We start from the raw sequence: 22896 nt of genomic DNA, 5'->3' as shown, positions 1-22896 counted from the left end.
ATTAACAACTAGTCTCGCATAGCCAGACCTATCTGGCTGTGTCACTCCTGGAGAAAGGTCTAGCAACACCAATGCTCATTCTGGCATTGGTGGGAAAAACATCATTTATCAATCACAATCCCTTGGGGAGCGTTTTACCCAGGATACAGCGATGGTGCACGTGCTGTTATGACAATGTAATTGTGGGTTAAAAAATCCCAAACACGAAACATACTACTGAAGAAGAAAGCAGATAACATTGCTGGGAGAGAGAAAACAGAAAGGCGAGCAAGCCCCTGTCTCATTGAGTCTCATTCTCAGGCAGTGAAATACTGACGACTGTGGAGGGGCAGAGAAAAAGACTAAACCAAAACAAATAATAAACAATGATCATTTCAATAAATACCTAGAAACAACAAGATAGCACAGCAAAGGGGATGAATTCTCAAAGAAAGGCGACACACAGTAAACAGCATCATATGCAGTGATAATGCCTGACAAACGTTGTTTTATTATAGTTTTAAAAACATTATAATTTATAACTGATGATAGTACGTCAGCGCTTATTTTTGATATTTTTAGTTGTCACATATTCTCCATACATGCATGTGTTTCTGCTGTGCAAAGCTTACTTTTCATTGACTGTTTCGACTTCTGCAATTTATTTCTCTCTTATTCCTCGTGACATTTCTGAAACATGATGTCTGTGAGGTTTGTCTCTTTCCTTCCCACCGGAGCGTTCAGTTTCTCAAGCGTACATTTTTTGTGGCAACGTGGTGCACGTTTCTCATTTAAAGGTTACGAATGGTCAACCACACTGAAGAGCAAATGTACCAGTCGGGCTTTATATTTACACTTTTCCCCAGTGTTGACAATATAATATATACACCAATATATACAGTGTGGAAGACCTCAGTATCGGTGAATTATCAACTTTGTGCTATTTGAACATCCCATTATTGACAGCCTGTGTGAGCTCAGTGTATTCTTGGTTTGTATTGAATGGAAGCGGGCTTTGACATGCTCCATTTCAGAAACCGCTGCACGTTTTTACAGCTTTTAAAAACTCTGTGCCGAGTGGAGGTTGTCCGTGTCCAGTAAGCTCTTTTGGGTTTATTCATATTTATTTCCCTGTTGCGTCTCTGTGTGTGGCGAATCTCTGAGCTCATTAAGATGCAGCCCCTACATGCGACAGCAGCTTTCTGAGATGATAATAACACAAACAGCTTCAGCGCTTCCATCATAGTTATCTGCAGGTGGGTGATTATGTCCGGTCCACCGCAGGGCTTTGGCCGGACTACCACAGTGACCCAAACTGACTTACATAACAAGAAGCTCCACAGAAGAGATTAGAGGGCCTTTGACTTACAACACTGAGTGAAAAAACACTGGCTTTGTCTGGAGATAACAGATCAGCGAGAAACAAAAATGTGTCCTCTGACAATAATATAATTAACTGTAATCACAGCTGCATTGGTGTCTTATGAGATTTTATCTCTAAGATGTAATTAGTACAAGACAGGTTTTATAGGCTCCAAATCACAGATTAACATTAAACTTCTTTCACAACACACGGCTGATAATGAACTAATATTAAATAGTAAATTTGTTCCGGGATGATTTTACTGTCACATCACCCTCAGCTCATATGCGTTCAGCTGTCATTGACTAAAACCGGCTCTTCTGCAAGTATTCAGTTTTTAGGTTTTAGATGAGTGACAGGCGGTAAAAATAGATCATATCTCGATGCTGCTTTGCAAGCTTTGATGAGCAGTTCTTAGCGTCTGAGTGCGCACCACAACAGTATCTGCCTGTATATCACAGACCTGCAGTAAGAAAAGACAACTCATACATCTCTTTTTTATTTAAACAGATTCTCCTTTGAACAAGGGAAACAACACCACTGTTTTATGAGATAATTATGATTCAAGTGAAAGAATACACGTTCCCGAACAGCTGTGATATAGATTAGTGACAAATGATTTCATCCAAGAGTGATGAACTGACAAAGAATTATCACCAGCTCTGCAGTTCCCCTCGGCTCTATGGAGCTTTCTAGCCTCTCTTCACTCATTGTTTCAATTCAAACCAATTGCCAGAATAAATGTTTGCGATGTATGTTTCTGCAAACCATTGATATGTTGTGACAACACTGTGTTTATGATCTAGTTAGGTTTAGGCACAAAAACATCTTGTTAGGGTTAGGAAAAATTCAGGATTGGGCATAAAATACCTGTTTTTGTTGCCACAAACACGGCTGGAAATAGTCCCGTGGGCTCCTTAAAAATATTTTATCACATTAAAGTAGAGAAGGTGGACCCACGTTCACGAGAGGGCAGGGAGTGCAGCAGATTCAATTTTATTCATGGTCACAGCAACACAAGGAACAGGCAAACACGAAGAAACATCAGGGAAACACAAGGCTCAGGGATACTCAACCGCAGGAACGGGAAACAGCGACAGCAGGATCACAGAAACTCAGCAGATGACTTGACAATGACTGAACAAAAGACCGGACTTAAATACAAACTAAATTAATGAAGGGGATGAGGTGCAGGTGGAGGGAGGCGAAGAAACACAGGTGAGCGTAATGAGAATAAACAGTAGAAACAGGAAAGGGGCTGATATGCTGGCAAAAAAACTGAAGAGGGAAGGGCTAATGAAAGAGATGCAGATTAAGCAAGGCAGGAAGACACACATCTGAACAGCACAATGCATCCGGTCAATTTTCAAAATAAAACACTCTGTGCAGACTTGGGATCTACCGTGCAACAAAGTTGAAAATATTAACAATAAACATACTTAAAAAACACTGTTGCTAGAGATGAAGGTAGAGCATCCTAGTTTTAAAACTTAGGGCCACTGACCAAGTTGGTGTGTTGGATAAGTTGGGAGTGAGAACATGTTGGTATCTTCTCAGCCAGTTAGGGACAAGCTGGTCAACACCTAAAAATAGCTAAATATATTGCTGAGGAGTTGGTGGTGACATTCATCAGGTGTTGTTCTGTGACAGATGGTTGTGAACATGTTCACCATAACAACGTTAATGTTTTGTTTACAGTTTGTTCTGCAGCCCCGAGGTGGACAAAAACACGTATCAGCTTTAATTATAAATGTCTAAATATCTAAAAGCTGTTGCATAAGGCCAATGTGCAGCACGGTCTGCTTGTTTACTGTCCATATTTAGAAGGATTGGCTGAACAAATATAGATTTGACCCAACACTCAGCGTACACAGCTTTTGCTTTCATTCTATTATTTCTCTATTATCAGATTTGGTGTTTGTAGATATTTGTGCTCCGAGCTGTATTTGATTTCATTAATAAACCAACAGATTCTCAAACCTCTACGGGCGTTATCTATTTTTATCTCGTAGCATATTTCTCTAGAAAGCGGAGTGCAAAGGCTTCCCACTCTTTCTGTCTCCCTTTCACTGTCTGACAGCGTCTTGTCTTGTCACATATATTCTTGGCCGGATCATCCTGTTCCATCGTTTTCAGTCCGCTGGGCTCCATGAAAACGGCCGGGAGCAGGCCAGCAGACGGGCCCAGGGATCTTAGGGTGTAACCACAGAGACAGAGAGATGAGAGAGACGGACAGAGATGATGATGGAGAGCTGTTATTAGTTGTGGAAGGACACTAGACGACTTGGCCCACGTGACCCCTCAGGGTAGAGGCTCACTGGCTCGCTGTGATTAGAGTTAGGTGCCTGACAGACCTCCAGACAGTGAGCGGGAGAGAGGATGATTGGGGGGGACAAGAGGTAAGCAGGTCCCCTCATCCCCTGACTGACCCTTTAAATTCAATTTTAAAGGCATAAAAAAGGTCATAATTGATGCAATAACATCAAAAACAAGACAAATGTGTCTCTCTAATGATATGTTCTTTTCCTCCAAGACATACTATTTTTCATCAACCGCAAATTCACAGATGACCTAGTTAGAGCAGCACACTTGAATGCACTGCAGAGAACTTTGTACATTTCAAGACATTTAAAGCTATTTTCTGAAAAAGGCAGAACCCTCAACAAAAATGCAACTAAAGCCATATTAGTGATCAGCCTACCAGTAATAAAACATAAGGTTAAGCACTCCAAATCCCTTAAACACTGCAATGTGATGAGAGGGAAGCCACTTCAGTCCTTTTGTTCACCAACGGAGAGATCGTGTTAGTCGCTGACAGCCGCTCGGAGATCACTGCTAGATGAGAGGTTAGCATATTTTTAGACGAGCGTTTCATGTGAGGAACCTTTCGTCTAAGTAATGAGGGTGCCCTTCTCCTGTGCCTACGACTCCCAGATCAAACAGTGAAGAGCTGCAGACAAGCAGACTTACAAAGGTCTGGAAGGAGAACACAGAGGACATGAAAAAAAAAGGGTCAAGAGGACCCAAAACGTGAAGTTGGATAGAAAATGTGGTGAAATGCAAAATAACAATTTGAGGAAACATAAAGCAAAACAAACAGAAGGAAAAGGACCGAGCAAGAGTTCTAGTTTGGTGCTGGAAGTCACTGAACAACATAATGGTCACATATGGACATATAAAGCAGGGCTATAGCTGCCACAGAGAACACCAAGGTCATGTTTTTTGTTTTGTTCACAGGAATGTGGAGGATTGAATGAACTGCGGAGGAGTTTACATATAATTTCATCAACGGTACATGACACGTGGTTGGTTTTCAAAGACTGAATGTGATTTTTTTTAAAAACTTAATCTAAGAAATGGAAAAAATCCTCCACCAGAATATAATTCCATTTAAAGAGTCCCCCTCCAGTCAAATGTTTTTCCTCCTGTTCCTGCAGTTGAATGTTTCAGCGTCACTGTGTAGAGTGATGTATATGCAGAGTTTGACACTACAATGGTGTTTTCACATTTGTCGCTTAAAGTTTAAATTTTCTCTGTACTCATTGAAAATCTGATTTAAAGAGGCCGGCCTATCAATATTCAGAGTAGAACAGTTTGATGTGGAAACCTGAAACCTTCACTGAGAATGGACTTTGTTTTAGTAAAGTAGGCGTCATCTCCTCTGAAATAGTAAGACTTCTGAAATGACACATACTTACATAATCATAGATTCAGGATTTTTTATTGAGGTAGAAGGAGTACATGTAATTGTAAGGATTTTAATAAGATTATGGAACGTTTTGTGGAAAAGCCTTATCAGAAACACATTATCATTCAAAGTACAGTGTAGACCTTGTGGGTTGCTCTGGGAAAATTTGGACTGATGATGTGAATGAAATATTTGAGTATATTTTAACTTCTTTACTGATTATTTTCAAATATCTGTGAAAAGTGACAAAAATTAAAGAGCACAGGCAAACAGTGTTCAAGATTCATCGTCATATGCTCCTGTCTCTTTAAGGCTCCCCTCCCAAATACCCAGTCTGCTCTGATTGGTCAGCTCACACATGCCTGAGCCAGCACCGCTTACATCAACAGCTGTGCTAAATCAGTTCTTAAAGTAAACTAGTCAGAGGCATCAATGTGTGGCTCTGAGACGTGGAGTGATGTCAAAAAGTCACAGATTTAAAGGCGGAACTACTGGCGAGGCAGACTTTGACCTTTTTAACTTTCGAGTTCCTGGTCTGTGTTGCTTTTAATAATGATCCTTTGAGTAGAATAAATGAGATTTTAAGCAGCTAAGATTTATTAAGTTTTTTAAGGGGGGGGGCATTACATTTACTTCACCCTCTCAGACTACGAACTATTGATCTTACAGGTCATCCTACAGTGTAAATCAGAAAATCAACACAACAGAGATAAATGATCCTGCAACACTTTACGTCATTATCTATGTCAAAGTTTCTAACACCATCCTTCTCCCTCTTTCTCTCTTTACCTCTTTTCTGGAGTGGTATCGTTCTCTTTGCTCGCCGGTGCTTCCTGTAGATCTGGGAGGTTTGCAAAGTCGTCCTGTTCAGCGAGCCCGATTGCTAGAGACAGAACAACCATCTTCCCCTCACTGGACACACAGACAAACAAGACATCACAAGAGCACACAGGTATGACGACAAATAGGCACGGTGACACAAGATACGCAACAAAACACACACAGGCAGTGACAGAGACGCAAACAGCACGCATTCAATTCGTGTACAAAGAGAGAGTGGGAGAGAGGTCTCAGTCAACACTTCACATTACAGCGCATCTTCACCTGTGTGCTACTGGGGGAGTTGAGAATACAATACAGACTTTATCAATCTAACACTGTAGTAACACCTTACTGCATGCATTTTGGAGTTTTAGTATTTCAATTGTTAAAGGGGAATTCCTGCATTTATAAACATGGGTCCTACATTTACATGTTTTGGTGTGTAACTGATTAATACTTACAAAAAGTTTTGCAGTCAGTCCAGTAGATTACCTCGGTTGGCAGCCGCGACATGGCTGCTATGTAATCCTTTGGGGCAACTGTGACTGTCAAGTTACGTCAACTAAAACTGCTGTTTTTGCCACTGGCAGGCTGTGGTTGTTACTCTAAGTGTCTGACAATATTACAGAAGCAATTTCAGCAAAGATAGACCTTTTTCTTTATTGTTTTGTAATCAGAACCAGTCCCACTGGAGAATTCTCGCTCTGAAATCTTGCAGGTTGTTGCAAGAAGACAACCGTGGAAAAGTGAGTCAGAGTTGGAGAGAAGAGTGTTTGCTGTTGCCACTGACAGGCTGAGGTTGTTATTCCTGTCAACATTACGGAAATGATCACTGCGGAAGTGTACGACCTTTTTGTAGCCAGAAACACAAGTCTTGTCAAGGAGAAGTCTCGCTCTGAAATTTTGCGAGGGGAGCGGTTACAGTCGCTGCCTCATCTAGATTGTCAAAATCAGTCAAGCAGTCAGCCATTACTTTGGAAATACATTTTTGATGGCAATTTCTGTCGGTAAACTCCAAACTCTTCTCTCCAACTCTGACTCTGACTCACATTTCCACGGTCATCCTCCCGCAGCAACTCACTGCTTGCGAGATCTCAGAGCGAGACTTGTGTTTCTGGTTACAAAAAGGATCTTATTATGTAACAACAAGGTCTCTCTGTGTAGGAATCATTTCCATGTTGTCAGACACTTAGAATAACAACCTCAGCTTGTCAGCGGCAAACACAACCACTTTTTAGTGGATGTTACTTTGACAGTCGTAGTTGTCCCAAAGGATTGCATTGCAGCAGTGTTGCAGCTGCCAGCCGAGGCGATCTACTGGACTGATGCCAAACCCTTTGGTAAATTCGATTATTTACACACAAAAATGTGTAAATATGGCGTTCAGATTGAAAAACACCAGAATTCCACTTTAATATAATTGAAAATTACCACTTACAAAACCTGTCAATCATTGGATTTTGTGCACAACAAACCATAATACCAAACAGTAACTTACAAAGGCAGCTTACAGTATACGGATTTGAATTTGACTTTACAACAGATGTTCATGGGGATTTTGCTTTATATATACAGTATATACACAATTTGATGTGCATATTTTAACACCTACATTATGTAAATATATGAAAGGCAACTAGCAAGTATGAAAATAAACTTTTACATGGTGAGTATGGTTTCACTTTATGGCTGGTAAATTCATATATTGTCATTGTCATTGTCATCATCAGTGCTGTCCTTTACACAATAATCACTGCAGCACCCTCAGCTGTCTGCCTCATTTCTTGTAAAAGCAAAATTCACTTCATTAGAGGTCAGAAGAAAAATAGATCTGTTGTGGAGATCTAAAAGACAGGTTTTTTTATCTTTACCATTCTTGTAACAGACTGTGAGGTTCAGAGTGTGCTATTAAAAGCCGTCCAGCCTTTGAATTACTACAAAGTCTAATTCTCACATTTTGGATAATGTGTTGTGCCTATGATTACTTAATGTACCGTATGCTGTCACATTAGCATGAGCAGTTTGTACTGGAGGAACAGGTGATTTTGGTGCCAGTTTATTTCTCACACCCAGGGTTGATTCTTCCTTTAGATATTTAAAGCTGACCTGATGTTATATGGATAAAATTACAGTTACTCAGGCACTTACAATATCAATTGTTTTATAGGATAAAGGATCTAATGAAAACACATAATCATTGGCTGCAGCAACGTTTTACATACAACCTCTTCAAAACACACTCATTGTTACAATATATGAGGTTATATAATGCATCAGGGAACAGTGTGTATCCCAAGCTCAGGGATGCATTCAATATCTTATGAGTGTTTTCTTTTATAATTCACTGTTAGTAGGCATAGAAATGTGTTTGTCTGAAATTAGTATCATTAGCAGAGAGGCTGAGAACCACTGATGCCTCCATGGCTTTATCATCTCCTGTTATCTGCTTCCTAGAAAAAAATGTTTAAAAATAGAAAAGCAAAGAGCCTGAAAGAAGAGCTTGGATTGTTTCCGAGAGAGAAAATAGGAGCAATTGAAAATGACATGCAGAAAAATAAACTTGCAAAAACAAAAATGCAAAAGAAATCCATGAAAATTGAGGTGACCTTAACAAAAACCTGCAACAAAGACACATTTCACGTTGATTTTCTGCTGTTATTCTCCCTCTTAATGTGCCCGAAGTCATTTAAATAATGTCTCACTGCTGCACCGTGAATTCAACAGGCCGTGCTAACACTGACCTTAACTAATGAACATTTGCCCACATGACCTTCCAACTCACAGTCACAAATGACAGCCCACATGAAGGCACATACTGAACACTGCCCTGACTTCTCTGCCTCTACAATGCTCTTTCACAGCCTCTAACCTAGTGTGCTCATTCAAGGACAACCCTCGTGTGTTTTCTTTAATTCCTCAAGGCAATTCTGACACATTTTTTTTTCTCTTTTCTTGCCTCCCTTAAAGGATAAGTTCACCCAAAAATGAAAATTCAGTCATTACACTCAGCTTCACAGCAAAACAGAGCTGCAGCATTCTCCTAAACAAATAAAGTAGATTTTAGGGAGGGGACATTTTACGGGTTTTGCGCTAATGCTTTTAGCGTCGTAGCCACAGTAATGATTTTGACTTAAAAAAGGGTGTAAATAATGTCTTTTCAAATCAATCAGGGATCTTGGGACTTCCTGACACTTGGATAATGCCAGACAAGCTGTATGGAGCCATTTTATGGTTTTTGGTTTTGTTTTGTTCAGTTGTTTAGGAGAATATTTCAACGCTGTTTTGCTGTGAAGCTCCAGAAATGTTTTGTGGACCATGAAACTTCCCCTGACTTTCCATCGGCATGAGTAGATAATGATATAATTTTTGGGTGATATGTTGACTTTACCAGGTTATGTCAGTGAAATTCAAACGTTCTGAGGCACACCAAAGAGCAAGCCAAATTCTCAACAGAGAGAAAAAAAGGATTTTTTTGGGTATGGAATTAGCCTCTGTGTTAGAAAACGAATGGATACAAACTATGAAGTAAATTAAAAACTCATTAATTACTTGTTGCAATAAATCAAATGATTAATTTGTATTATCTAAAATATCTGTATGTAAAAGCTTGATATGAAAAGGTGATCAAAACCTCATTCAACACGTAGGTTGTAAGAATGTAAAAATGTTTAAATCCTGCAGAGTTAAGCTCGACGCTATAGCAGGAACTGAATACAAATGTGGACCTGTGCACACAGCAAACAACAATCAGCAGAATCAAAAGATTAAAAGAATGTTATGTCGTCCTTGTTTGCCTGTATGTTCGTTTCTTATCGGTTTCATCTGTTTCTCCTCAGTTTTCTTCCTCTCATCTCTCCATATCTCACTCTGATTTATTTTACCAGCCTGCGAGCTCTTTCTGCAGTGCATTCCCTCTCTAACAAGAGGCTGTTTGTTGGAGCAATATCGACAACAAGATGGAACACATTAGCACTTGAGAGACAGCGGACCACTGGGGATGTGTAAACAGTAGCAACATGATGCTCATCGATAAGGTGAATGGATCTGTATAGATGACCAAAAAAGACACGCGCACTCCAACAGGAGGGCCCTGTAATCATGACAACCTACGCTGGCTCTATTGATCTGAAATGTAAGCGGGGAGACTCAGTTTCCACACTGTGTGACAGCCGTGGAAGGTGAAACTGCTGCATTTGGTTGTTCACACCCCACTGATAACAAACACATGATATTCCCACTCCCCACAGTGTGTTTCCTCCCGCCTCAGGGCTAACGGCTGACGTATCTGGTCCGCTGAGATTCATGAGGACAGGAGACGATGGCCGATACCACCTCCGTATATACTACGAGCCTGGCCTTATTTGAATGATGATTCACATAGGCAGGGAGGTCACTGGCCTGGAGACACTGTTAATGGGGAGACACGCAAAAAGTACAGGAGTGTAGAGCTGCGTGTGTGGATGTGTGTGAATGTCTATGGAGGGGAGGGGTGGCGTTTACGTGAGGCTGCTTTGTGGAGCACATCATCTGTAATCTATCATTCAAGTCAAGCGGAGGAGGAGAGCTCTTCGTGCTTGGTATCTCAAACAATCGGTCGCCTTCGCACACTAGCAGCCGTCCTACTGAGTAGTGAATGAATTGGAAAATCATTGGCATATTTAAAACTGTTGACATCTTTGTTAGCTATGACAGAATATTTCTTTTGACCATGTTCGGTTTTGGGTCAAGGTTATTTTAATAAAGGTTACTGTTAATTTTTCTGTTATCAGTCTGGAGAGAGATCAAGTCTGTAGACTATATTAAAAAATGTTTTTGTTTTACTCAACAAACTAAATCTCTTTTTAGGAATTAGTATTCTAATAACTTTCCAATAAAGTGCAGATATTTAAAAGTACAGTATGTGATTTTGGAGAGAGATAGTGTTGAGTCTCATTCCCAGCTAGTCAAATACAGATGCTTTAAGAGATTTAATGATTGATGTTGTTCAGGCTAAACAACACTAAACAAAAAAACGTACACCAAACCTGTATTTGATGACCTGGTAATGAGACTCAACAATCATCTATCTTTCTTTCTCATCTAACCTTTAAGCTATTTTATACCTCTCCCATGGTGATGATAATAATAAATCACTACTGTATTGATGTACATAAATCTAGATACAAAAAAACAACATTAACAGGAATAACCTGACAACAGTCTCTCCATGTTACTGCGGCTATGATGATGCATATACCGCAGAGAAATTCCTCTTGCAAAGCTTGGTTATATGAAATCTTTTTAAATCCAGTTTAATAAATCCATTAATACGTAAGCATATTGTCAAAAACAAGTCTGTTTTTCTCTGACTTTACATTCCATTCCATACATTACAATATAAACAATACACATATAAATGATAATATTCAGAGGTTATACCTACACCTCTGCATTCAGCAGTGCTGGAATCTGTTTTAATCACATGTTTCGCAAACAAATTCACAGACACTTATATACAGTGACACACATAGAAATGTAAATAAGGACTAGAAGGCTTTCCAAAAATCACTATGCAGCGTACTCACAGAGGTTATAGTGTGCGTGAGAGAGGACAATATGACCCTCTGACGATGAACACAAGCTATACCCTGAAAATGATCTGAGTTTACCTGAATCAGTATCTCTGGCACAGCCTCAACAATATTTAGAGTTTTGCAAAGGTCGTGTTTATTGCAGGGCTGCTATACAGGATCACATCCACTTTACATATAGGCGCACATATTGTGCTGTTAATTAGATACAACTAGGCGAAACTCCAGCAGACTTAATCATCAAGCCTCCAATAAATCCTACCTTCATGAAGATTGACATTTCAGAGAGACTATTTATCTACTATAATTTTAGTCTAAGCTGCTAATGACTTTGTAAAATAAGATTCTGTTCTATTCTAAGCATAAAATGCGGTGCATTGTTATAGATCAAACTACCAAAGTGCATATTAAGTCGTATAAATGAGCTCCAACTTGACCAACGACACCATTAAGATGCTATTTAATGGTCCAGTGTCCAGGATTTAGGAGTGTCTATTGGAAGAAATGGAATATAATGTTCCTAATTACGTTTTCATTTGTCCTTAAACACCTGACACTAAGAATTGTTGCAGTTTTTTTGGGGGAATGAGCCTTTTATATTTACAGTGGGAGCAGGTCCTCTTCTCAGAGGTATTTCTACAGTAGCCCAGAGCGGACAAACCGAACACTGGCTCGAGAGTGGGCCTTTCACATTTTTTAGCAGCCACAGTAGCGGAGGGTGAAACGAGGGTGGTTCAGTTGGTTACAACCTGCAACTACGGCGCTAGATGCCACTAAATCCTCTCACACTGGACCTTTAAACTAGGGGCTATTTTTCTGCATAATGCTTTTATTTTTTTTGAGCTACTTTTACTTAAGTAAAGCATCTGAATACTCCTTCCAACACTGTCACAAACTACAGTGCAGCTTCCAAAATGGCAATAAAGTTCAATCACCACCTCCATGAACAGAAGGTAGGATTTATTGCAGGACTGTTGAATTAGACTGCAAAACATTTGTGTTCCTAATAAACTGGCAGGTGAGTCACGTTAAAATAACCGGAAAACCTGAAAATTAGGTCAGCAGTGCAGGATATATATAATCAGGGTGTTATGCATGCTGTGCCACTGATAATAAGGGCAGCATTCATTCAACAGGTTCATATTCAACAGTCTGATGTAACAGAGTAGAAAACTTACAAGAACGACTTGACATCCAGCCCTCTGTGGCGGATCTGCTCCACCATGTGATCCCAGCTGCCAGGATTTGACCTTGATCGGCCTGCCCCTCCTCCTCTGTACCTGGAGGCTCCAGCCGGACTCCCCCGGACCCCACGCGGGCCCCCACGATGGCCCCCGCCGCCTGGGCCCGTGTGCAGCTGGCCCAAGCTTTGTGAGGTGACCGGGGGGTCGTTAGGACCTGGCGGGGGCTGGTGAGTGAGGGGCTGCTGGAGGCTCTGCTGCCGGACCAGGGGCCGGGGGCGCGCCACAGCCGAGGACGGGATGTGCTCCAGGGTGGATGCAGTCGAGAGGGAAGCATCCCCAAAACTGAGCAGACACATGGGAGCGTCGAGGAAAGAGATGGATGAAACAAGGAAGACATCGGAGTTAGAGGTGACACGAGGGATACAGGAGAGGACGGGGCAGGTCGGAAGGATCAAGAAAATATGAAAGTGTGAAAAAAATTTGGGAACACATGATCATGTAAATATCAAATGGAAAGCGTTGCGGATAAAAATGGCAAAAATACAGCACAGATTGAAATGTGGGAACAGAGTGTTCGCAGTGAATATCAAAGGAAGAGAGGCTCAAGAAAGAACAAACAACCAAGAAGATCAGTGAAAGAGGGAGAGAGGAGGGAGAGAAAGAAGAACAGAGTTTTCAAAAAGATTCAGATTACAGTAAAACATCTGCATGAAAACAACTGTGTAGAGTTTCGAGCTGATGCTGCATGACAGTGTATGAGTGTTTGCTGGCATGCAGCATGTAAACATTCAATTATTCTTCTCCAAACTGGTGTAAAAACAAACCTCTGCTTAAGTGGGATTAGATTCAAGCTGAAGTCAAAGTATCATAGTCACTAACTTGAATTTGTGCTCGCGATCTGCGGCGCTAAATTGTTTCTGTACGTTACCTCTCTCCCTAATTAGCCATGACCTACTTCTACCTTCTCGCCTTGATGCCTTTCGCTTCCACCAGTCGATCTCTAAGGTCCTTTCGGCTCCTGCTCTGTTTTCCCTCCCCGCTCTTCCCCTTTACCTTCATGCTTCTGAGCTCAACTGCTCTCCATCTCCTGAGTCCATTCATCTTTTCTACACCCTCAGCCCTCACATCAATCTTTCTCCACACCATCTCCAATCGCTGTTCTTTAAGTCTGCAGTCTAATTACCGGTCTGCTACTCTTACAATCATGTAATAGTGCTTCACCCCTTATCCTCCCTTCAATCACTGCCCTGCCTGATAACTGTAAGCTTGTGCTAAACAGCTCTGTCTGAAAGCTAATGCTGTGAGGGAGGATTTACTGCCTGGACTTGAGTTGTGTTCGAGGCGCTCTTAAGCATTAACTCGGCTCTAACTCTGCTGGAGAGCCAGGAGACAAACTCCCCTGTGGTTTGTCTCAGCCATGCTGGATCAAGTAAATACAAGACAGAGCTCATATACATGCACTCATGCAGGCACGCTTTCTCTCATACACACTCACATATTGCACGCCATTAGGTATTTCCTGAGGATAGGCTTTGATCAGAATGTTTATTTACTTGTGCATAAAAATGAAACTGAATTAATGAATTAACGTATAAAAGTTAAAAGCTGGATTTCCGTTGAACAGAAGAGTTTTGAAGTGGGAGGAGGGCATTCTGGGGCATTTAGGGTTTCAGAAGTAAAATTCTCATCATATGTTTTTGCATAGATAACATTAGGCAACTGTTAGTTGGCGCACCTCCAAGGCTTGGATGGAGCTCCAATATGGATCATGAGAACAAAAGATGAGCAACTGCATTCAAAAAACATCTGGTTCTTTGATAAAATGCCAGCGGTACAAGCCTGTGTACATAAAAAACCTGACTGGAGAAGTTAACTATGAGGTGCATTTCAATAAAAAAATACCCAGGAGCTTAAAACTTTTAGGTGAGCTGCTAACTGAAAGTGCAAACTGAGGTCTCCACTTCACTTTAAAAGTTTGACAAATTAATTTTCAGCACAAAACAGTTCAACTTTGGGTTCCTTGGAAATTTTGGACGACTTGGGCAATTTTGACACAATGTTTTGTTTCCAAAAGCAACAAATAAGTGTTGCTGTTTCGCACTTCTTCGCCATAGAAACTGTACCCGAGGCTGTTGGGTTTTGTAGTAGAGCCACTCAACATCACAAACTCACAAAGACACAATTTCTCAGAAACATTTCAGTTCAGTGAAATAATTAATTTTCATTAACCTACACCTTTGTGAATCATCCAGGAGACTCTGTTGAGAAGCATTGAGGACATCATTAGAAGAAAACTGACAAAAAGTCACAGTGGGGGGAAAAAACTTCACAACCGAAAGCTCCTCACTCTGTATGAAAGATGTCATTGCTTTCTGTTATTGGTGGTTTTGTGCAGTATTCATCTTCATGCTCACAGAGCTATATATCTTCAGGGGTGTAACGATACATCTATTTAATGATCAAAAATCTATTACCGTTGATGCAAAATGAAAAACATTGACCCATATTGTTCCCTGGCACACAACAACAGCTTTATTGTCTAAGTGCACCTTCTTCCTAAACATTTAAATAGTGCTAGCGCCACACAGGTAATGGCAAGCAGCCAAAAAAAGACAAAGAGGATATTTACTCTCCTCTCAGCAGTGTGGAAATACTCTGGATTTTGAAGAAAAGACGAGTCAACAGAATAATGGGGCATCTCACTCAGCAGTCTCACTTCACTTACTTGTTGCTCTCGCTACGACAACATCAGCTGACCTGTTTCAACAATGCTAGGCCGAAAAAATGTGCCTGCAGGCTGAAACTGTGCTGTTTTGTCGTAAGATTCAGAGACTTCAACCAGTGGGGAGTAAGAAAAAGTTGAAATAAATAAAACATGTAATTTATAAGCTATGAGCAGAGAATTTGTTACAGTAATATGTGATATTTGTTTACATTTTGACAAGATCTCTTGTGAAAGGGCCTTTTCCCCTCCTTATGATGATATATCGTTCCTCTAGTGAAATCACGATACTGGTCAGGGCGGGTGGACAGAGGTGAAATGAAAAATAAGAGGAAATGCATAAAAGCGTGACATCACATTTAAAAGCAACTATTGTTCTTTGAACATGTGAGCATAGACACCGAACACTGCAGCTTCGGTACAGCCAAGTGTCCATATGAAGAATAAATCAAAAGGTCCAGTGACACACGTAGAAATCTGGATTCATGGTGGCTTTAGCCAGACATCTGGGAGCCAGTCCATGTGCTAAGTTCAGTGTCTTTTTAAATGTATTCATGAATGAATTTATTCAGAAAATCCAAGACGCCACAACACAGAGTCCGTTCCTCACTGTGATTTCCTTGATTCTTGTATCTTATTGTACATCTTTATTGTCTTCTGCATCTGTCTGTACAGTACCAGCAGCAGTCATTCATATGCCCGGAGCATGAGCGCTCTTTATCGGCTGTATCCTATTACTGACTTAGAGGGTTAATTTCACATTTCTTCGTGCTTGAAAGTCAATTAAGATGACTATAAACCTTGAATGATTTTGTAATTAAGGAAAATTGAGGAGGGTGAAAAACAAGGAGACAGAGTGAGAGAGAGAAAAAAAATTACCAACAGTGAAGAGTGAATGAGAGAGAGAGGGAGAGAGAGAGAGAGTGGAGGGGAGAGGTTAATGCCCAAAAATAGAAACCAATTCCAGAGGAGAAATGGAAATACAGGTAGATCTGAAAGGAGGGGTAGAAAGGCAGCAAAACAGAAGAGTGACAGAAGAGAATAATACGAGAGGAGAAGTGAAATTAAAATTCTATTTCACGTCTAATTGTCATATTGCTTAAAAGCCACGCACTGTATCATTATAAGATTTATTTAAAGCTTTATGAATATCAGTCAAACATGCCCAATGATTCATTCATTGTGTGTGGAGGTGGTGTATAATGTCACTTCAAAGGAAAAATATTAGTTCTGAAGGCAGAGTTTTGCTCCTTTGTTTCTCATGTGTCTTCAGTATCATGGACAGAATTATCAACACAAAACTGCCTGACAATTAACGGATGAGTGAATGAATGAATGGAAGGATGACTTTAACGGCTCTACTGTGCATCCACACTCAACTTTGTTCTAGATTTACTCATTGGACTGTTTACGCAACAGTTTGATTATCTGGGCTACGATTTACATATTGAGATCTTATATTTATTATTCAGTGGTGCTGCGGCTGCTGATATTTTCTAAAAGCACCAAGCTCTCCACATCCAACTCATACATATGGGACAGATTATTATTTGAGTTCAGAGCGTTTAGACAGTTTTGTTTGCAGCAGCTCGGCTCTGATCTCATCACTGCTTGAGAGAGGACGTTTAAAGCTCAGCACAGCTGGAGATCAGGAAGCGATGAGAGCAAACCTTTGGGTTATTTTGTCTTGCTGAATGTTTGTCTGCAGCCACTTGTTTACTTGTGCGATTTGAAGGTGGTGTTACTATAGGACTGTGTGAACTATCTGATATCAGTTGGGGTAAACCACATGGACTGAAGCCAAGGTTCCCAACAAAGGTGTCCCAAAACCAATTTGGGTGGTTCTGATGTGGTTAAAAACAATTTTTTTGTTAGATTTTTCTAGGCCAGTCGCCTGGATATAATGTTAGCAGTTAACGTTTCTGCAAACCACAGATGCATCCAAGGATGACATTTGTACCGAATTTGGTATATCATGTTCACATTATGTGCTTAAAGCCACCATTCACATCAGGGGGTGGAGGGGTTGGTAAGTGGCATTATTACAAGCCATAAAGGCTGCCAAACGGCTGACTGCAATTCTATTCACACCACTGGATATTTTTAAGGACACCATCCATTTTTGTGACTACCAAAACTGGCTACTTTTCACAGGAAGTCAGATCTTTTTATCCGTGATTGGATATAATAGAACATTCAGCCTGAACATATGTAAACTTGCAACAATGGGAAACATTCAGTTTGAACGTATATGTGGTTTTGAAGAAATGTACTTTTACTTGTACATTTATTGTGGAGATGGGGTTGACTTTTCCATGGTTTCAGAATTTTTATGTCCAGTGTTACTTTTCATTGAAACATGGGACTCTTACTTCTCTTTTGGCCATGATTTTGGCATGATGGACAGATCTAAATCCTACAGTGGTTAAATTCTACCTCAAAGTTCCTATGTACACAGGCTTGTACCTTCAACTTTTCATCAAGGAACCAGATACCAAAGAACCAGAGCAAAGAACAGCACTGAGGATATTTAGTTTCATGCTGATCCAAATGCTCAAACTTTGAATTACATAACATCATTTGTTGGAAAAATTATTGGGACTTTTATTTTAGGAATCAAGGGTCGCAAAACAGCTCAGAATAATTTGCAACTCAGTTACCATTCCTTGTCGTTTAGTATATGTTTTACCTTGTCAGCAGGCAGCTGGATTCGCAAGGTCACAAGATCAAGTGTGAATCCACCTTGCCAGGCTTCAAAATATGTGCTTGCAGTGGTTCGAACCGGTCAGCGTCCTTTGAGGAAGTAGTGGAAGCTTAGGTTTAGGTGAGGCGACTGTGAGAGGCAACCGTTCGTTCAAAAACCAGACTGGCGGCTCCTAAAGAGGTTAGCTTAGATGCTTCTATAGCATCAGTTAAATCAGTACTCATTAAAAGTTAGCCAGTGATAGACGGTGACAGACAGATGGTCATCCAATCATCTGCTATCAAGTAGTTTTTGAAAGTGCCTGCCCTTTTCCAAACAGCTTCCAAGGACGACTTGAGGATTCTGTTTAATAAACCATCTGGTGTGTCAGGATAAACAATCGGCTGATTATATTGAATATCAGCTGGCTCTAGTGATAACCAGCAGAGAATCTTTGTGATTGCTACTATCAATTTGACTGGCTGTTGTTTAAACATAATTGCATAAACAACGCACCTTCTCGGCTATTTGCAGAGGTTGGTACACTGTGAACTTTGGTTAAAATGAAGCTGCACGGTTTTGCACTGGCCTAATAAAACTGCTCTCCTGCTGTTTATGAAACCACCCACACTGATTTTAAGAAGCTGCTACTTCAGATGAGCAAGCACGCCATTTTTGAAGATTTTCTGTGAGCATCTGTTTCGTTTGAAATCCTCAAAAGTGTCACAGCCTTCAGTAAATTGGAGCCTGCAGTGGAACAGTATGACCGTGTGGATTCACTTTGTCTGAGAATGGCCTGACATCAGCTGGTGGAAGGTTGGCAGCTGACATAAAAATTGTTTTGTTGTGTGAGTGACGAAGCTCCCTGTAGCCGAGAGACTTCAACCAGCCGTTACTCATGCATCACAGGTACATTCCGCAAAGCAGCTGCTTTCTCTTGCAGACCTGCCTTGTGTTGTTTTCATCTGCATGGTGTCAAAAATAGCTTCTGTTGATGTCCATCTTTAACTGTACATGCAACAATGCCATTCATGGTGTTTTTACAAACTCCTCTTTGATATCCACACCATGCTGTCATCGTGCCCCTCATGCGTGCCCCCTGTCACCATGCGCCACTCACTTGCCAAACCGTAGGCCTCCGGCATGCATGTGGCTCTGGACCGTCTGCCAGCGCCCGGCCTTGCTGCCCCCCGTCACCATGCTCCGAACGCTGTCACTGCGACTGGGCCCTGCCCCAGTCCCAGAGCAAGCACCACCCCCGCCGTCACTGGCCCCCGGCGAGGGTCCAGCACCGCCCTGCCCACCCTTATCCACGGCCCCACTGGGGAGGAACAGTGGGGTGGATCGGAGACAAAGAAACACCGACAGACAGAAAGGAGAGGATACAAAGAAGAGAGAGAGAGACGTACAGACGAGAGACAGACGCACAGACGTACAGAGCCGGAGAGCAAAAATTCATCAGTAAAGTTAGTCACACCGGTGAGTAAGACACTTTGTGAGCTCTCGATCCAGCCACAAGTGTCCTGTATACAACAAAAACCAGGAGCAGCCACTGCTGGTCAGCCAGACAGTCACTGAAACAGCAGTGAAGAGGTCTGTGCTGGGATTTACTGTGAAGCCGTGTGAGTAAATTGGACAGCACAGTTGCTTTTTCTGAGGACACTTGGCTGAGAGAAAAACATAGCTTCCAAAGTACAAATGTTCTGTTCAAAGCTGCAAACAGTTGATGGCCAACAGATTACTTTCCTCAATGTATTGTAAAGCCCAATACACTCGTAGTGCAAAATATTAGCAAAGCAAAGAGGTAGAATACATTTGTCCTAGAGGGAACTTCTTCTTATTGCAGCTGCTTAGTCCGTTAAAAACAATTTTGTAAACATCTGAGGCGAGAAAATAGGCCACAGAGTATTGGGAGTTTGGATATGCAGCAGGTCTGGCTTACCACTCCACACGGGACAGCAATGACCAATCTGCTGTCTCTGTGAATTGGGCATAATAGCTGAGTAATGATGCAGATGCATCATCTTCAGATTCTAACCTGCAGATGCAGGTGATGATAACAGAGCACTAATGTCTCTGTAATCTCACAGCAACTCACCTGCAGCTCATGATGAAAACTCATTATCTAATGACTTTGTGTAAACAATTTTCCACAGTAAAGTCCCATGAATTATTTGTCATAATGCATCCTAACCCACCCCAGCAGACCTCGATTGAGAAGTCACAGAGACGAGTGCAAACACGACGTCGACTCCAACACAGGGACCTTCTACTGAGTGAGGACAAACCATACAACACACAGGTGCACACTGGAACAATGTCTTCAACAACATTCAGACATTTAGTGTAGGCTGACGGTAAAATGAATGACTTCTCACTGAACAATGAGATATTTTCCGGCTACCTTGCTACTACTACCACTCGCACATTTGTTTAATTTTATTCATCTCTTCTAATTCTTTGTTCATTTGAATTTTCTTTTGAGTTTTTAATGTCCTAATGCATTTTCTTTGGATTGCCTCTGATGTGTGTGTTTGAAATGTGATAAGCAAAGAAACTTGTCTTGCCCATATCTCCCATCCGCCCATATCTCGATAGTACGGAGAAAGAAATAATTGAATCACTGATTTGCTATTACACATCTCGGAATTGCCGTTATTATCATCATTAAATATCAGTCAACTATAAATCATTTTTCGATACCATGATGCAATGTAACCACACAACTCGCTGCTGATTCTAAATAGTTTTAACATCACTGCACAGATAAAGAATAAATGATAACCCTGTGGTTTTGAAAGAGTCAAGTCAGTTGTGTTTAGAGTGATGGACGTTAATATGAAACTGACGTTTTACCATCCAAACACTTAATTGCTGTACTGCACATGATGGACAAATTGGCATTATTAATGGGAAAGGGCTCATTAGACCAGACTCAGGACAGCCTTAAAGCACTTACAGTACTATGGGAACAGTGACAACAAATAAGCAGAAAACACAGAGCGAGTTGGGAAAAGGTGAAAGGAGCAAATACACGTAACGACTTCACACTCACCAAAAAACACAACACAACACTGAGAAAAGTAGAACAGAGACCGCCCCATTAAAAGAGCAGTTGAACATTTTGGGAAATACGCTTATTAGCTTTCTGGTGTAGAGTTAGATGAGAAGACTGATACCACTTTTACATCAGTCTGTTAAATATGAAGCTACAGCCAGTTACTGTTAAGCTTAGCGTAGCATAAAGACTGGAAAAATAACGAAACAGCTCTTTAAATGTAACAAAATTCTATTAATCCCTCTTAAACTAACTTGTTTGTTTAGTTGGTACAAAAATAACAGAGTTAAAAAAATAAATAATTCACTGTGAAAACTGTCACAGCTTTGCAACAATATGATTCGGTATGATACGATATGATACAATACGGCGCAATACCATACAATACAGTACGGTACAATCGATACGATACGTAACGATACGTAACGATACGTAACGATATGATACGTAACAATACCTAACGATACGTAACGATACGATGCATAACGATACGTTACGATATGATGCAATGCGATAGGATACGGCAGGATACGATAGGATATGATACTATAAGCTGTGCAACAATACGATTTGGTATGCTACAAAACGATACGATACAATATGGCACAAACCATACGATACAGTATGGTACGATCGATACAACATAATACAATACAATTCAATACAATATGATTTGAAATGGTACCATACAATACAATGTGATATGGTACAATATGATACGATATTGTACAATATGACACAATATGGTATGATATCATAGGATAGGGGATGATGCATTACGGTACGTGTTGTACAGTACAATGTGATACATTACAATACGATACGTTATGTTACATTACATTACGATACGATGCAATAAAATACGATACAACTTTATTGTCAGTTTACACTGGCATTCATTTTGCATTCATTGACAGTTCCATTACACATGGGTGACACATATGACACTTTTCACTGACTTTTATTTTGGGTCAGCTACAGACTGATACAAGCTACAAAAAGATTCTTCAGCCTGTTGTGTTTAAATGGAGGGATTTTAAATTGGCAAAAGTTTGTATTCTCTGTTTAAAACATTGAAAGGAGTCAGGAGAGATCCTGTTAGCAACTAGCCCAGGTTCAGGGTTCACACCAGAGCATCCCACCAGAAGTATGGATTAAATAAACAAAATTATCATCAAATTAAATTAGTTTATCCCTGTCCCCCAAGTCTTAAAGCTAAACTAAGAAGCTGCTGGCTGTAACTTTGTATTCAACAAAACAAAGTGAGAAACAGAAAATTGGTATTGATCTTCTCATTTTACTCTCTGCCAAAAAGAAAATGACTAAATTCACCCCAAAATGTCAAACAGTTCTTTTAAACTAACCTATTCAATTAAAAATCAACAGCAGTCAACCCTCTGTGGAAACCCTGATGTCTTAGGTAAGTCTACGTTTGAGTCAAGTCTGCCTCAGTGTCAGGAGAGAGCAGGAGATTTGAATGCTCTGAGTTGAAAGGCTGGCTCGTATAAAAAGGTTCACGTGAAACAGTGAGATCTGCTCTCTGAGGGTTGTCCATCTCCATGGTAACATTCCATGGGCTGCAGGTGAGAGGTAAAAAAGGGTCTGATGAGGCTAGCAGGGCTGTAGGGAATGGGGCTATCAAACCTTTAACACCGAGCAAAAGCGAAATAAAATGTTATTTCCCAGATTGTATGTTTTTGTGTTTGGAGTTTCGTCTTAAAGAAACATCTCTCTAGAATCCTCTTCTAATGGTTAAATGAATGTTTTTTGTTTTCTGATTTACAGTATCCGTTCATTTCATCTCACAGTTGTCAGACAAACACTGTC

The 22896-nt window shown here is 40.6% G+C and overlaps 1 protein-coding gene across 1 annotated transcript in view; it reads right to left on the bottom strand.

Moving 5' to 3' along the window:
* The window catches only part of syt7b (synaptotagmin VIIb), a 108083-nt gene that overhangs the window by 20737 nt on the left and 64450 nt on the right, over window positions 1-22896 (bottom strand). The window contains exon 6 of the mRNA XM_073463844.1: window positions 5820-5942. Coding sequence (XP_073319945.1) covers window positions 5820-5942 — 123 coding nt within the window. The remainder of the gene's footprint in view (window positions 1-5819; window positions 5943-22896) is intronic.

This window comes from Pagrus major, chromosome 4, assembly GCF_040436345.1.
Source record: "Pagrus major chromosome 4, Pma_NU_1.0".
In the NCBI taxonomy this organism is placed as follows: Eukaryota; Metazoa; Chordata; class Actinopteri; order Spariformes; family Sparidae; genus Pagrus; species Pagrus major.
The sequence above is the reverse complement of the archived record's forward strand: the minus strand, read 5'-3'. Positions and strand labels throughout refer to the sequence as shown.